Below are 16,033 nucleotides of genomic sequence, written 5' to 3'. Positions count from 1 at the left end.
GATCCACCATCTCCTGACAGGTATCTCGCCGCAGCTGGAGATCTTCTTGGAGCCTGCAGGCTATGCTCTGTTCCATGGATCAGAGTGCTGCGAGGTGCTCCCTCTAGAACTCATCTCCATGGGTCTCCGGCACCTGCGGGTCCATCGGGTTTGGGAGATTGCCCCGTGTGGTATCGACTGCCCCCCTCTCACAGCTGATTCAGCTGTGGAGAATAAAGAGAGACAGTCAGTCATCCCAGGAGACACCGTGCCTGAAGCCTAGCCCTCATCTCTGAGCCGAGAGCGAGAGTTCTCGACTCAGGTGAAGGCGATTTGCCTGGAGCAAGGTCACGTATGCTCTAGGCAGTGGGCCCTTGCCTGCAGGGGCCCAGATGTCCCTGGGGAGGAGCCTCACTATCCCCCTGTCCCGGGGACAAACAGTCATGTGGAGGGGCCAGCCAGACTGGGATCCCGAGGGTGGGGGAACAGGGTGGCTGGGCTCCCCTTCATGCCACATGCCCTTTGGGTCTGGCAGTGGCGGCGTCCTACATAGTATCTCTGCCCGCTGGGAGAGAGGGGGACAGGGTGTTGGCGGGGGTAGGTGTGTATGAGCGGCAGATGCTCCTGCGCCTCACTGTGCTGTCCCCAGGAGTGGATGCTGCCCCAAGAGGGCGGGCATGTTCCATACTGATGAGAGAGAGAGAAAGTGTATGTCTACACTAGCCCCCTAGTTCGAACTAGGGAGGCTAATGTAGGCATTCAAACTTGCAAATGAAGCCCGGGATTTAAATATCCCGGGCTTTATTTGCATATTCCCGTCAGGCAGACTAGTGGCATTTAAAAATGGCGACCGAACTGCCCGCGGCTACACGCGGCAGTTAAACAGTAATTCGAACTAAGTCCTTAGTTCGAATTACCTGTTACACCTCATTCCAGTGTAACCATGCCCATGTCCCCACCCTCCTTGTAGTAGTGGCTTGAGGAAGGAGGATGTCCTACCCTGGTGTCGTGAGTATGGCTGGCCTCTCCAGACACCTGTGGCCATTAACATACAGGTCCTCTGGTGCAGCCTTCTGGGGCTGTGTGCCCTGCATTGTCGTTCCACATGCTCCCACGTGTACAGGCTACTGCACGATCCCCAGGCCGCAAAGGCCAAGCGAGGAGCACACCCCAGCCCCTTGCCTCCTGCCTGCTGTGTGTGTAGGGAACATGATGGCACTCACCTGCTGTGGATTTCCTGGCCTCAGACAATGCCTGGGACACGTTCTGAGCATATGGTACTGGCTCTAGTGTCAGGAGGGTGACGGTGCTCGCCTCGTCTGCCTCCTCCTCCTCGTCTCTGTCCCCCAGGAGGGTGATGATGGGTGTCTTGAGCCCCAAGTCCACTACAAGGAGAGAGGGGGACATCTGCCTCACCCCCTACGATGTGGTCCAGGTCCTCAAAGGAAGGGTGGTGTGGAGTTCTGCCCTGGAGCTGGAGCTGCACTCTCAAGCCCTGGTATAGGCTTGGCGGGGCTCTTTGACTATCATCTTCACCTTCTCCCGTGTGTGAATATGTCCTTTTGCGGCCAGGCTGTTGGCCATCCAGCCATAGACATCTGCATTCCTGCATCTGGTGCAAAGATCCTAGAGGTTTCCCTCCTCGCCCCAGACCTTAATGAGGTCCAGGATCTTCACACCAGACCAGGAAAGTGCGTGCCTGTTTTGGCCCAGGTAGGTGCCTGAGAACTGTCTGACTGCTCCCTGTGAGAAGTTGGGGGCTGGGTGAGAGCTGTAGACTGGCTCATTTCACCCAAACGGAACTTGTGGCAGCTGCAGGGTGGTGCCACAAGCCCATTCCCTTGAGGCTGCAGCTCCAAGGGAAGGAGGGACTACACAGTTTGGCTGAATGTAGACAGCAGCCAGCAGGGCACTGTGGGAAGGGTTGGAGGCCCCGTATTTTGAAATAACTGCAGTTGCCCTGTCTACACACTCCCATTTCAAAATAGCTTTCAGAAGAGGTGTTATTCCTTGTAGAATGAGGTTAACCAATGCCAAAATAAGTCACCCATTATTTCAAAATAACACTACTGCTGTGTAGACGTTTGCATAGTTATTTCAGAATAACGGCCATTATTCCGAAAAAGATATGTTGTATAGACATACCATAAGGGACACCAGTATTTACTTCTCTCCGTTCTGAAAACTGACCCTTTTGTTTCCTAACTTTTAACCTGTTAATGATCCATGAAGAGACCTTTCCTCTTATTCCATGACATCTTATTTTGCTTAAGAGGCTTTGGTGAGAATGGTGAAATCAGAGGCTGGTGCATAGTACATAGGGGATAGAAGTCACAATGATTGGTGATGATAAAAAAACAAAGAACTGCCTCATTCCCTAAACATGTCCAGTAAGTGCACTAAAAGCAGCATGGGCTTTATAGAAACAATTGTATGTGATCATGTAATTAGAACTATCATAATGTATACATAGAGACAACCTTAATTCTCCTAATTTTGAGTGTTCTGTTACTATTTTTTTTCTAGTGTAGTTTGTGTTTGCATACCTACAAAACACAATCAGATGCAGCTTTTTATTGCCCTATGGAACACTGCTCTATGGAACACTGTATTTGGGGCATCTTGCTAATCTTTGGTACAATACCAGCAACATTACAAATATGATAGATTTGATTTAAATTAGACACATTTCCTTATGGAAAGTGACATACTAAATATGCACATTGTGTAGTTATAACAACTTTTGAGTCATTTCATTTTTGTTCATTTTTTTCAAAACATAACAAAGCAAAGATTCCTCACAGAGAACTATGTGCATGCCAAATTTAAAGCTGTATTACAAAGTAAGGTTGAGTAGGAAAAATTGACTTTGAACTGATTTACAATTATTTGGTTTAGTTATGTAGTATTTGTTTTTACACTTGGATAATTAATAAAGCTCAGTGGAATTTCTTAAGCCGTTCAAAAATAATTATACTTTGGAATAAGAATAAGCATGTTCTCATAGTCAGAAAGGAAACATTTTTTAAAAAGTGACTGGAAACATGAGTTTCTATCATGACCTTAGACCAGTGGTTTTCAAACTTTTTCTCATGGCCCAGTTGAAGAAAAGTTGATGCCCGTGACCCAATGTAATAGTGTGGGCTCTGGGGTGGGGCTGAAGGTGAGAGCTTTGGAGTGCAGGATGGCTTTGGGGGCGAGGTCAGGGCTGGGGCAGGAAGGGCTTACCTTGAGTGGTTCCTGGTCAGTGGTGCAATGGGGGTACTAAGTCAGGCTTCCTACATCACCTAGCACTGCAGACCATGCTGCACCCCCAGCCCTGTGCGCTCCCCCGCCAAAAGCTGGGCCTGTTGTCAGCTGCTTTTGGGGTGCAGTGTAGTCTGCGGTGCCAGGACATAGGCCTTAACACCTGCATTGCTCACCTGATCCCCCTGCAGTAACAAGACCTAGTGCCTAACATTCCACGAGGGCAGTGACTAGGGTTACCAGATGGTTTCAAAAAATACTGGACACACTTGATCTCAGATGGATGGGGAGGGGGACCGGCTGGGAGGGGAGCGGCGCTGGCCGGGAGGAGGTCGGGGGGAGTGGAGCTGGCCAGGGGAGATCGAGGGTGGGGGATACCAGCCGGTGGGAAACAGGGCTGGCCAGGAAGGGGTTGGGGGGAGCGGGACTGGCCGGGGGAAACCCGACCAGCAGGGAGCAGGGCTGGCCGGGAGGAGGTCGGGGGGAGTGGAGCTGGCCAGGGGAGATCGGGGGGGGGGGGGGGGGCGGGAGGGGAGGGTACCAGCCAGTGGAAAGCAAGGCTGGCCAGGAGGGAGTCGGGGAGAGCGGGGCTGGCTGGAGGGGAGTGGGGCTGGCCAGGCGCATACAGATCCCAGGGTGCTGCCCATCCTATGCACAGTCCCGGCAGGGTGCACGGGAAAGTCTGGCCCCAGGGATTCCATCCCACCTCAGTCCCACCCCCCCCCCTCCTCTCTACTGTGTAGTTACATACTGCCTGGCTGGTAGACACGCTCATACAGTGTGAGCGTGTCTACCAGCCAGGTAGTACGCAACTACGTACTGATACTCATAATAATAAAAACTTAATGAAAATACAAATGTTCTCAATTTGTTCCCCGGACAGAAAGCTCAAATACCGGACTGTCCAGTTCAAAACCGGACACCTGGAAACCCTAGCTGTAACCCATAGTTTCAAAACCACTTCCTTACAATAATAAAAAGCAAGAATCATTGCCATTCTTTTCACACTAAAGAATAGGAAGAAAAATCAAGTTTTCCTAGCAACACATTCATGGTTGATCGTAATTTCATGCAGAAAGACTCCTGGCTGACACAGAGGACTTGAATGTCACAGTTCTTGTCCAATATATTTTCATTGTTTGAAATGTGACTAATGGAGTTCACCCCAAAATCTTTGTTACAGCTGGCTCTGCAGGGGTAAGGCAAATTTGCAGTTTACAAATTGCAGTGAATTCACCAAGTAATTTTACCAGCTATACCACAACAAAATATATATGAGCATCCATCATTAGCTTCGATACATAAAGGGGGAAAAAAGGCTGATTATTGTCTCAGTTACACTGCTTTTACTTTGCTAGAAATATTAAGAGAGAGTTTTTTATTTACAACAGGGGGAGATCAATCAGGATCACAGGCTTCATATGGCAGCAAAGAGAATAGCACAGTGAGGCTGCATCTACTTTATATTTTTTTCCTCTTAAAATTTCCACCGTTGCTTCCATCAGTGGTACAAAGAGTGGGAGCACAATTATCCACAAGCTGCTGATGGCCACACGTATTTGTATAATCTACACACATTTTGAGCAGGGTTAAACAATACACTGGTTAACGTGCTGGTCAATAGTCAACTCTAACATTGCCACTCTAGGAACTGTATGGAGCTACCAACTGTGGCAAATTTTAAGAATAAGAATGTCTAGTGTAGACATAATCTAACAGTGCCTTCAGACACTGTTCCTAATCTCATGGCATACAAGATATGTCTTTCTAATCAATCAAAATCCATCATTCCCTGTAATTATAACCTCATAGCACAGAACTAAAGAAACATTCAGTATGTAGGTGGTTGTCATTATGACTGACAACTACTGAAAAAATATAGGGTTTATTCTTAGTTCTCTATTCATACAATATGCAAATTGGTTGCATGGTGAAGTAAAATGGCTCTGACTCACTGGAAAAAATAACCATTCTAACACATAAATTGTATTTTATACACTGGGGCAAAATTGTTTGTTTGATTCAAATTAAATCATATTTGTTCTCATGCTGAAAGAAGTTACCTGTTACATTTGGCATTGAAATATTCATGAGAACAACATCTTTAAATGGAATTGTTTCAATACGCTATGTTCTACTGTACTAAATTAATAGTCTAGAACTTGGCAAAAATTACACGCTGGGAGTAAGAATTTTGCATTTTTCCAAGTAAGGTGTGGCCACAGAAGTCTCGATGGTGCAGTAAATACAGACTTCAAGACACAACTTTTCCAATGGCAGCTAGTAATGCCTCTTAATTTGTGAATTAGTAAATTTGGCAGATATGCCCAGAGGGCACATACTATGTGCAACTTCTAAATATAAACATCCATGACATACTAGGAATAATGAGTACTGTTATCTTAACTTTTGGAGCCTTTAAATGAAAAGAGACTAAAAGAATCATGATATAGTCCCACATAGCCACATTTTAGAAACTGTATTAATTATGTACAATTATAAGAACATTTGGGATTAGTCTACATTATTGTGAGGACTGACAGAAAAGCCTATGAGGAAAAAAACACCAAATTTAGGGCAGTGTTTGGATGGCATAAAGTAAATAAGGGTTCAGCCATACATATACACTGTACAGGTTGAACCTCCCTGGTCCGGCAACTTCAAGACCTGACTGGTTCTGGAAGAGGGATTAGCTGGACTAAGGGAAGTCATTTCTGGACCCCCTGCTGCTGGCTCCCCAACCCAGCCCACTGGCCTCCCGGTCGGCTCCTCACCTCTTGCTGGCCCCGCTGCCCTGCCAACCCCGCTGGGCAGCCATTGCTGTGGTGGCTCTGGGACCCATCGTGAAGCTGTGTGTGACACACTGGGGCTCTGGATCCTGCAGGCAGCTGCACGCACCACCCTGGGACTCTGGGTCCTGCTGGCAGCCGTGTGCACCACGCTGGAGCTCTGGGACTCACCAGGCAGTTGTGTGCCACGGATTCTTGACCCACCAAGTTACTGCAGCTCCCAGCCCCACAGGCAGCCATACGCATGTCTCCCAACCCTGCTGCTATGCACTGACAGCAGACTCACAGCAGACAGCCTGCTGGCCCTGCAAGGATCCTAGCCACTGGCCTTCCACTGGGACTCTCTGGTCCTGCAACATCCGTGCTGGACCATGGATGTTCCTGGACCAGAGTATCCCGGTTAAGAGAGTTTCAAAGTGTATTTGGTTTTTAATCACTGTTTCATTCACTCATTACTGTATACTTTGGTGTGAATGTGGCAGGACTCCTGTGGAAAAATTAGTGTAGGCTTATTAAATTAGAACTATATCTCTGTGTATGAGGACAAATGGCTAAATTAACACTGAATAGGAAACTTAAATTCTGGCAACTCCTAGCAACACTAAATTTACACATTTTTTTTTTACTTTAGATTTAAACATACATAAAATATGTGTGTGGCTCAAGGCATCTTTAAACAATAAAACATAAAAAATGAAAGAACAACAAATATCTCTTCAGCGAACCACCACTCTCTCACAGAAGTCAGAATTTGCATAAAAAAGAAAAAACAGTATATATGGAGATCTAAATTTAAAATAATACTGTGTACAAATATGGAATGGGAAGTAATAATACTTTTCCCTATTTCAAAAAGAGGTATTGTAAGAGGAATTCATTCATGTGTACAAAGTACTTATGCTACTGTAATGAGGACAACAGAAAAGCCATGAGGACATTTTTTAAAAACCCACATTCAGTCTAGTACCTGGAGGGAGTAGTACAGCAGACATGAGTTACAGACTGAATACTGGGGATAAAGAAGTCTTGAACTTCTTCATTCCTTGAGCACTGTCCATTTGCTGCACTGAAAGAGGCCTGGGTCCAGTAGGACATTTTTTTTTTTGACAAAAAAACTCTCCCATCAACTTCCCTTATTCCTCCCATTGACCACCTGCTGTGAGGCCATGCCAGAAAATTGATGCAAGCGTACGTTGACTACAGCTACTCAATTCATATAGCTGGAGTTTTGTATCTTGCACTGATTTTCTCCACCAGTGTAAAACAGGCCATAAATAGTACAAACAAGAAATATACACAGCTAAATCCTATAGCGTAGTAATTTTATATTGTTAGTGATGTCTCCCTAGAACAGTGTATGGTGTACTCCAGCTGAAGTAAAAAATTACATGTTTTCACTCCTAAGCCTTCTAACTTGCTGGTCTTAGGATCACATGTTTTAAGTATCATCTTGCATGAACAAACTAATGTTTTAGTCTCAATTTTCTTTGAGGTCAGGAAAATAAATATTGTAAATATCACAAAGGGATTGAAGAACTTTTCAAAATAAATTATAAACTGGTATTGAACATACTTAAACTTGTAGCTACTTCTAGACTGGCATGATTTTCCGCAATGCTTTTAACAGAAAAGTTTTTCGTTAAAAGCATTTGCGGAAAAGAGCGTGTAGATTGGCACGGATGCTTTTCCACAAAAGCACTTTTTGCGGAAAAGCGTCCATACCAATCTAGACGTGCTTTTGCGCAAAAAAGCCCTGATCACCATTTTTGCGATCGGGGCTTTTTTGCGCAAAACAAATCTGAGCTGTCTACACTGGCCCATTTGCACAAAAGCTTTGCGCAAAAGGACTTTTGCCCGAACGGGAGCAGCATAGTATTTCCACAAGAAGCACTGATTTCAGACAGTAGGAAGTCAGTGTTCTTGTGGAAATTCAAGCGGCCAGTGTATACAGCTGGCAAGTTTTTCTGCAAAAGCAGCTGCTTTTGCGGAAAAACTTGCCAGTCTAGATACAGCCGTACTGTATTTGCTACATATTATATATAGGTTAACATTCTAGCCAACAATCCATTCTGGACAGGGGCTCTTGCTCTTGCAACCAGTGGGATAGCTGTGCCTAATATTACTTGCACTTCACAGATTTAGTAACGTGAGCCCTCCTGAAAGGGGAGAGACAGAACAACACCCCACTGAACATGTCTATTCATCTAATCAGCTGGTCCCAAAGAAGCATTAGCATTTACATTTGCTGATACAAGCTCCCATTGCCTGACCCAGTGATGGCAACACTTTTTCAACGTAAGCATGACGGAAAGAATGAGAAATAAGGATCAGTACAAAGACAGAAAATAACTTCCATGAATCCAAATTTACTTCCCTGCTACTCATGTAAAACATTGTATCCTGGATTTACATGCACTACCATATATGTACAGTTGAAATGGTGTTTGCACCAGCCAGTCTGGCACAAGGAGGTAGGCTCCAACTTGACTATTAAGATAGATGCTATGGGCACAAGAAGTCTTTAATGAGATACCGAGGGTGTGAAAAAGACCTTCCCAAATGCCTTGAAAAACTACAAGCAGTGTCCTTGTGCCCCAGCTCCCCAATAAGAAAATGGGGATAAAAGTAATTCCCTACCTCACAGGGATAAATACATTAAAGCCTGGGAGTTCCTCAGTTACTACAATGAAGGAGTCATATAAATACTAAAGATAGATAATCAGTAATTCTCTTACTTCAAAAATACTCAGTTCACACAGTTTTTTGATTCTGTTCTGTTCTTCCTTCCAACAATAATTTTACATTATTTTCTCCCTAGTTAAAATGACATCCTGTCATTTTCTTTTCACTCACTTTGGACAAGTAAGATTCAGCATAACAATGGGATAAAGCAGAGATACACGGAGCCAGGGTAGGAAGCAAATTTAGAAAAAAAAAAACCAAGAGAGATGCAGACTCCGACCACTAAGCTAGACTGTCTCCATCCCAATTGGCTGACAGATTGCTTCATTAAGCACCTCTCAACAATGTATAGGGGGAAAAAGCTGAGTTATCATGAGGACTTCAATGTAAATGACATAAGCTAGAGGTCTCATAGGCTATGTCTACATAGCAATGCTTTTTCGGGATACTGGAGTATCCCAAAATAGCTATCCCTTGTCTTAACAGCAAGCCCGTTATTTTGGGCTTGCTATTCCGATGTCCCTGTAAACCTAATTTCCATGAGGAGTAAGGGATGTTTCAGAATAGCGGGTTATTTCACATTTATGAAATAAGCTATTTCGAAATAAGATCAATAAGACACACAATTTGCACAGCTCAAATTGTGTATCTTAGTTAGAACTACAGTGCAGTGTAGATGTAGTCATGCTGTCAATATTAAAATGTCTTTGGAATTTCTAAACGTTACAGATTATAATTTCCTACTTCAAAAAGTGTTGCAGCCCAATAACAACTTTATCTTCACAGATAAACAGTAACTGATCATAGAACTGTCGAAGCAAAAGCCTCACTCAGTTTACACGGCTAAACAGACAGTTTTATTGGCCAATAAAAGCAAAGTGAGCCAAACGTGGTCCCAGCAGAGCCGGGCCCACTGAGGCTGGCTAATACAATCAATCCTAGTATTTTATACCTTTAACCAAACACGTCTGACGTCAGGGCAAGAAATCAAAGAGAACTTCAAAAAGGAATTATTATCAGCAGAGAAAGAAACAGGTTTAGAGGGAGTTCGAGCTTCAACTCAAAATAGTTCATTAATACATTCCAACAGCGCATCTTTCTGGCCTCTCCCCACCTCGGTGAAGTCCAATTAGCTCCTTCTAGTATACGTGCAGACACAAGAAACTGAAATGGCTTTTGTTATACAGAATGGCTTCTAGCTAAATATGAAATGGTTTCTACAGAACTAAACATGAGCAGTAGCATAAGTACAAGTATTCATGGGCTGATCACATTTATGATGTGAAAGAGGAATCGCTAACATAAATACTTACAGCTTTACTAGAGCTAACTTTACAAAGCTTAAAACAATTACAATCCAAATCAAGGAAGGAAGAATTTAATCAAAAGAATGTGAATGATAATTGGAAATCATTTATGATACCCCCAAAAGCCACAATCCCACAGATAGGGAAGAAATCAGTGCCGGTTAAAATAAAAATCCTTATATAGAGGGGAAATGATGGCAGTCAAACAAACAGAAGACATAGTCTCATCAGAAGGTGATAACAGTACTCTTGTCATTCCACTAGTATCTCTGGAGGATGTTAAACAGAAGCTACTAAAGTGAAAAAATTGTATCCAAACTTTTAAAAGAGTTGGATGAGGAGTTCAATGGACTCAAGACTTTCAAAAAAGTCTTGAAGCACTTGGGAAGTTCTAGGAGACTGGAAGAAAGCAAACGCTGTGTCCAAACAGGATGAGATAGGTAATTATAGATCTGTCAGCCTGATATCTTTTTTCAGCAAGAAAATGAAACAACTGATACAGGTCTTGACTGATAAAAAACTAAAGGAATGGAAGGGAATGGAATTAATACAAATCAATATGGCTTTATAGAAAATAGAGCCATTCAAGCTAACCTGGTACCTGTTACTGATGAAATTACAAGTTTGATGGATAAAGGTAATGTTTATCTAATACATATAACACTTCTGTAAGGCATTTGACTGGGTACCACATGACATTTTGATTAAAAAATGAGGCCATTATAAAATTAACATGGCACATATTAATTGGATCAAAAGCTGTCTAAGTGATATAACTGTAAATGGAGAATTGCCATTGAATGGATCAGTTCCTCCTGGAGTACCTATGTTTTAATATTTTAACATCAGTGATCTGGAAAAAAACATAAAATCATCATAATAGATTATCTGCTCAACCTGAACTCCCAGTATAGCAGCCAAAACAGCTAGGCTGTGTCAACACTGGGCCACTTATTCTGGAAAAGCAGCCGCTTTTCCGGAATAAGCTGCGAGCTGTCTACACTGGCCGCTTGCTTTTCCGGAACAGCAATGATGATCTAATGTAAAATCGTCATTGTTTTTCCGGAAAAACTATGCTGCTCCCGTTCGGGCAAAAGTCCTTTTCTGGAAAAACTGTTCCGGAAAAGGGCCAGTGTAGACAGCACAGTAGCCTTTTCCGCAAAAAAGCCGCGATCGCGAAAATGACGATCGGGGCTTTTTTGCGGAAAAGCGCATCTACATTGGCATGGACGCTTTTCTGGAAAAAGGGCTTTTCTGGAAAAGCATCCTGCCAATGTAGACACGCTTTTCCAGAAATACTTATAATGGAAAAACTGTTCCGTTTTAAGCATTTCCGGAAAAGGGTGCCAGTGTAGACGTAGCCCTAATGTGATCCTGGGATGAATGAAAAGGGAAATCCAAAATAGGAACAAAGGTTATTTTACTTCTATATTTGGCACTGACGGGACTACTTTTGGAATACTATATCCAGGTCTGGTGCCCACAATTCAAAGTGAATGCTGATAAATAGGTGAGGATTCAGAGAAGAGCCTTGGGAATAATTAACAGAGTAACAAAGTTTACCATGGCTTGTATTGACTGAGCTCCTTGTGACCATTCATTTAGCTTAACAAAGAGATGGTTAAGGAGTAATCATGATTTTAGTCTATATGCACCTATAAGAGAAACAAATATTTAATAATAGGCTGTTCAATCTAACAAAGAAAGGTACAATGTGATCCAGTAGCTGAAACCTAACCCTAAACAAATTCAGCCTGGAAATAAGGTATACATTTTTAACATTGGTCCTGCCTAGAGCAGGGGGCTGGACTTGATGACCTTCTGAAGTCTCTTCCAGTTCTATGATTCTATGAACAGTAAGAGTAATTAACCATTGGAACAATTTACAACGTTCATGATGAACTCTCCATCACTGTTCTGTACTGGTGATACATTACAAGTAAGGTATCCTTTGAGTAACACTGGGCATTTTGTATACATTATGAAATAATAAAGATGATTTTTTCCAAAATACAAACATATATTATCCACAAAAACCACTGCAAAACAATGTGCAATTAAAAATCAGTATTGTACAAACTTGCACAACTAATTAACAGAACAGAACTTTAAAACTAGAATGGTAACAGTCCATTTTAATCAATTTTTGCCAAACACACACCAGCCTGGCTCTCACAAGTCTGTGTATGTGAAGCTGTGGTTTCCTTACTGTCCTCCAGTGTGGATTGTGGAATGAGGGGGTCAGGACGTAATCCTTGACTCAGTGTGGAATGTTGGGAGAATAGGGATTTGCTGAAATAGTTTTCCATTGACTGCAGAGAAAAGTGAGCCCACACCTGAGTATTTGCACTATTATCCACAGGCAGTGGTGATTTTAGCAGATACCACACTCCTAAGGGTAACAAAGACACTGAGAACACGGCTGCTGGTGTTGTTCTGAAACTATTTACTGTAAAGATGCCTGCTGAAGTCATCATAGACAGGCACAGAAAAGGGTGCTACTGCAGAGGAAGAAATAAAGCTAACATCCTTCTGAATCCCCCCTAAAAGTGTCATTGAGATCTCTCAGGAGGATACAAAGGACATTACTATGTATAAACACAAGCAAACTGGTCTGCATTTCCATTCCCATCTAACCCTACAGGGGAATATAAAGCAGATAACTCTTAACTCTGTTTGTTGTATCTCTACCACTTCTCGTACAAGTAAAACAATGAAAAGTTTTACTGAGTCCTGATATCTTGGGGATGAACTAGGACCCATCATCACATTTAGCAGTATAAGAAAAAATGCACACATATACTCACCTGACCTTCCTTCCTCTGGATCTGGCTTGTCCATGCTACACAGACTGAATAGACTGTGATAGAGACTTGAAGAGATCCTGGCTCATAGCACAGCTTCTCTGCCCCACACCAGATCTCCCTCCTTTTCCTCAGAGGTACCCATAGTGGTCTGCAAGATGCTGGTGGGATCTCCGCCAAAGATGGCACATATCTCACTGTAATAGCAGCAAGTCTGCAGAGTGGCACCCAATAAACTGTTGGCCTTCTGGGCCTTACGGTATGCTTGCTGCAGTTTCTTTGCTTTTATGCAGCATTGCTGCCAATCCTCCTCATGCCTCTTTGACTACATTGCCTGTGAGATCTCTTCATAGATGTCTACATTTCTATGTCTGCTCTTTAGCCCAGGAGATCCAATACCTCTTGTCACCTCAAGGAAGGAGTGCCTCTGTAGTATACAGTTGGCCCGGTCAGCTGCACACAACAGCTAACAAGGGAAAGATGCTAGGTGTGCATGTCAAACTGCGCAATCAGGAAAAAATATTCAAACATTTCAAAAATACATGGGAGTTTTAAAAGGGTAGGAAGTGTTTCCATTATCCATAACCCCCAGGCAGTGGAGTTCACAACTGTGATCAGAGTGCTCACTGTCAGGCATTGTAGAAGAGTTGCTGTAGGATTGTTGGGGTAAAGAATAGATCCTATGTAAAATATGTCACACTGCATCACCAATGGCTCAACACCATTACGGGAGGTTGCATTACTGCAGCCGCAACAGGGCGCTTACATTGGCAGGAGACAAATTTGAGAATAGACATATTTCTAGATGCTATAAAACAAAGCAACTATTTAAAAGTTTCATAATTTAATTGATGTGCATTTATATGTACCAACACTTTTTTATCTGTTAAAATGGTTTTTAACTAAGTCTTTGAAAGGGCAAAACATTTTACAAATATGTTAAAGTATTTCACTTTCACCAATATCAGTGTATGTTAGTTGATACTACAGGAAAGAACTGTACTATACTATACTATACCTGACAAATGTTCATGATACTTTTCCTTTTGTGAAATGGGCATTTATACAGCCTACAAAAAGCTCAAGGCAAGCAGCAATAAATCTATTACTACATTACAAAATGTAAGTTTGTTGTAAGAATGTCTATATCAAACTCTAATTGAATTCAATCTAATTGCACTACTAAATATTGCTTACTGAAATCTCTTACCGGATCTAGGTTTTTAAAAAGAAGAATGTCCTTGCAAGCCTCTTGCAATCTGTTTCTTTGATCATCTGTTTTGGGGTAAATAATCTAAAAGATATAATAGAAATTACTGGTTTAATTTTCTTTTCTCAATGAAGAACCTTAAAAATGATCATCAGAAAAGAGTATGTAGCTGAAACTCTGAACTAACCCTGCTAAAAAATTGTATACAACAGCAAGACACAACTGGCAGCGTTCTTCTCTGAAAACCATAATGACTTGGGTACATACCCAATATACACATTATATCTCAGCAGTGCTCAATTTGTAATGAAAGAGGTGCTGAGGTTACAAGCAGTTCTTTACATTCATAACTGATGCACCAAGCCAAGATCGGAGCTATGAACTGCCAGGCCTAAAGGAGCCAGGGGTCAGTCAATTCATTTTTGCAAACTCCTGTAACATATGTGGAGAGCACAATATTATTATCTAAAACAGGGTTTGGAAACCTTTTAAAACCAAAGAGCCAAACTACATAAAAATTCAGAACACAGGGTCAACAAAGAGCCAGTATAAGAATGCCCATTTGCATGACTGATAATATGCAACTTAATATTATTGATAAATGACATGATGATTAATAATAGCATAAATGAAACATTGTACTCACAGACTTTATTAAATGGGACTTCTTGCTCCTGCATCTTTTCACATGTGCCACAGCAGGAGAAGGGGTCTGCCACCAGCCCTTCCTGTGGCCAGATGGGGGCCGGACCGCCGGACCTGCCCCAGATCAGACCAGAGCCAGGATGATGTGGCCAGATGGATGCTGGGCCCCAATTGAGGCCTTGTTGGCCAGGTTGCTGTGGCTGGAATCTAAGCTGGGTCACCGCGGCTGGACTATTGCAGCAGTCGCAGGGCAGCTGGGGCTTGACTACGGGGTCTGCCCCAGGAGAACAGAGGATGGAGACAGACCACAGCAGTTGGATGGGGGCTGGAGGCAGGCTGCCATGACCAGATGGAGGCATCTCCCGCCGCCAGCCCCTCTCACTATCCTGGCTGGGAGCATATGCACCTCCTCTGTAGTGCGTCCTCAGCCAGCGCTTTAAATGAGCAGAGTGCTCAGTCGGCTTTTGCCAGAGTGCAGCAGGCTCTTACCAGGGTGCACCACCTTAGTTTCACCTCTGGTTAAAGGTGAAATAGACAAAAAAACCATCTTGACATGAGTAAGTACGTGTTTTTAAAAATTTGAATTAATTTTTCATTTTCATTTAAAACGTGTGTATATTTTGGGAATGATAAAAGAGCCATATTGGGTTCTATACTGAGCCATATTTGGCTCGCGTGCCATACATTGCTGACCCCTGATATAAAACAACTTTGTTTTCAGTTTATGCTTCAAAATATTGGGATGATATATAACATCAAAGTCATGTGTCCCATTGGACAATTTTTTTTGTTTGCCACAAGTATTTCCCACATCATTTTCCAACACTTTGTACATCAGATCTGTGTTAATTTACATCAAATTTTTCAAGTAAATAAACTTAGAATCCAAGTGAACTACAGATGTACTTAATTACAAAAGACTGACCCATTTCAGTTTAATAATGGCTTTGGCAACCAACCGATTTGAGTAACAGTCTTAAGAAGGTGTAATGAAGCACCATAAATAAGGTATCACTTTTAATTACTTTTAAAATATTGCAATCAACTGCAATAGGCATAGTTTTAAAAAAGCCTCAAAAACCATACTTTCAACTATGTTATCCTGAAACTTAATGTCATACCTTTGAAGGGATGACTTGATGAGTTGTTAAAATATTAATTTTGTTAAGCCAAAAAAATAACTATTGCATTTCTAAATTAAAAATATCTATGCAATTTTATCTTTTTCCCCTGGGAAGATATTGGTAATGCTACAAAAGTATAAAGATATTGAGTGCACTAGGAGTACAGGGCCCTTTGGGCAAATATATCATTGAACAAGAAAGGTTTTGTCAAAAGATTAGGTATCACGGGTGGGATCACTCAAAACAT

The 16,033-nt window shown here is 42.5% G+C and overlaps 1 protein-coding gene across 5 annotated transcripts in view; it reads right to left on the bottom strand.

The window, feature by feature from the left end:
• The window catches only part of PRKAR2B (protein kinase cAMP-dependent type II regulatory subunit beta), a 151,103-nt gene that overhangs the window by 19,440 nt on the left and 115,630 nt on the right, over nucleotides 1-16,033 (bottom strand). For all 5 annotated transcript variants that reach the window (XM_075927056.1, XM_075927071.1, XM_075927059.1 and 2 more), the window contains one exon: nucleotides 14,018-14,101. In XM_075927056.1, the coding sequence (XP_075783171.1) occupies nucleotides 14,018-14,101 (84 nt within the window). The remainder of the gene's footprint in view (nucleotides 1-14,017; nucleotides 14,102-16,033) is intronic.

Source organism: Pelodiscus sinensis, chromosome 1 (assembly GCF_049634645.1).
Source record: "Pelodiscus sinensis isolate JC-2024 chromosome 1, ASM4963464v1, whole genome shotgun sequence".
NCBI lineage: Eukaryota > Metazoa > Chordata > Testudines > Trionychidae > Pelodiscus > Pelodiscus sinensis.
Note: the sequence above shows the minus strand (reverse complement) of the source record. Positions and strands in the feature narration are given on the sequence as shown.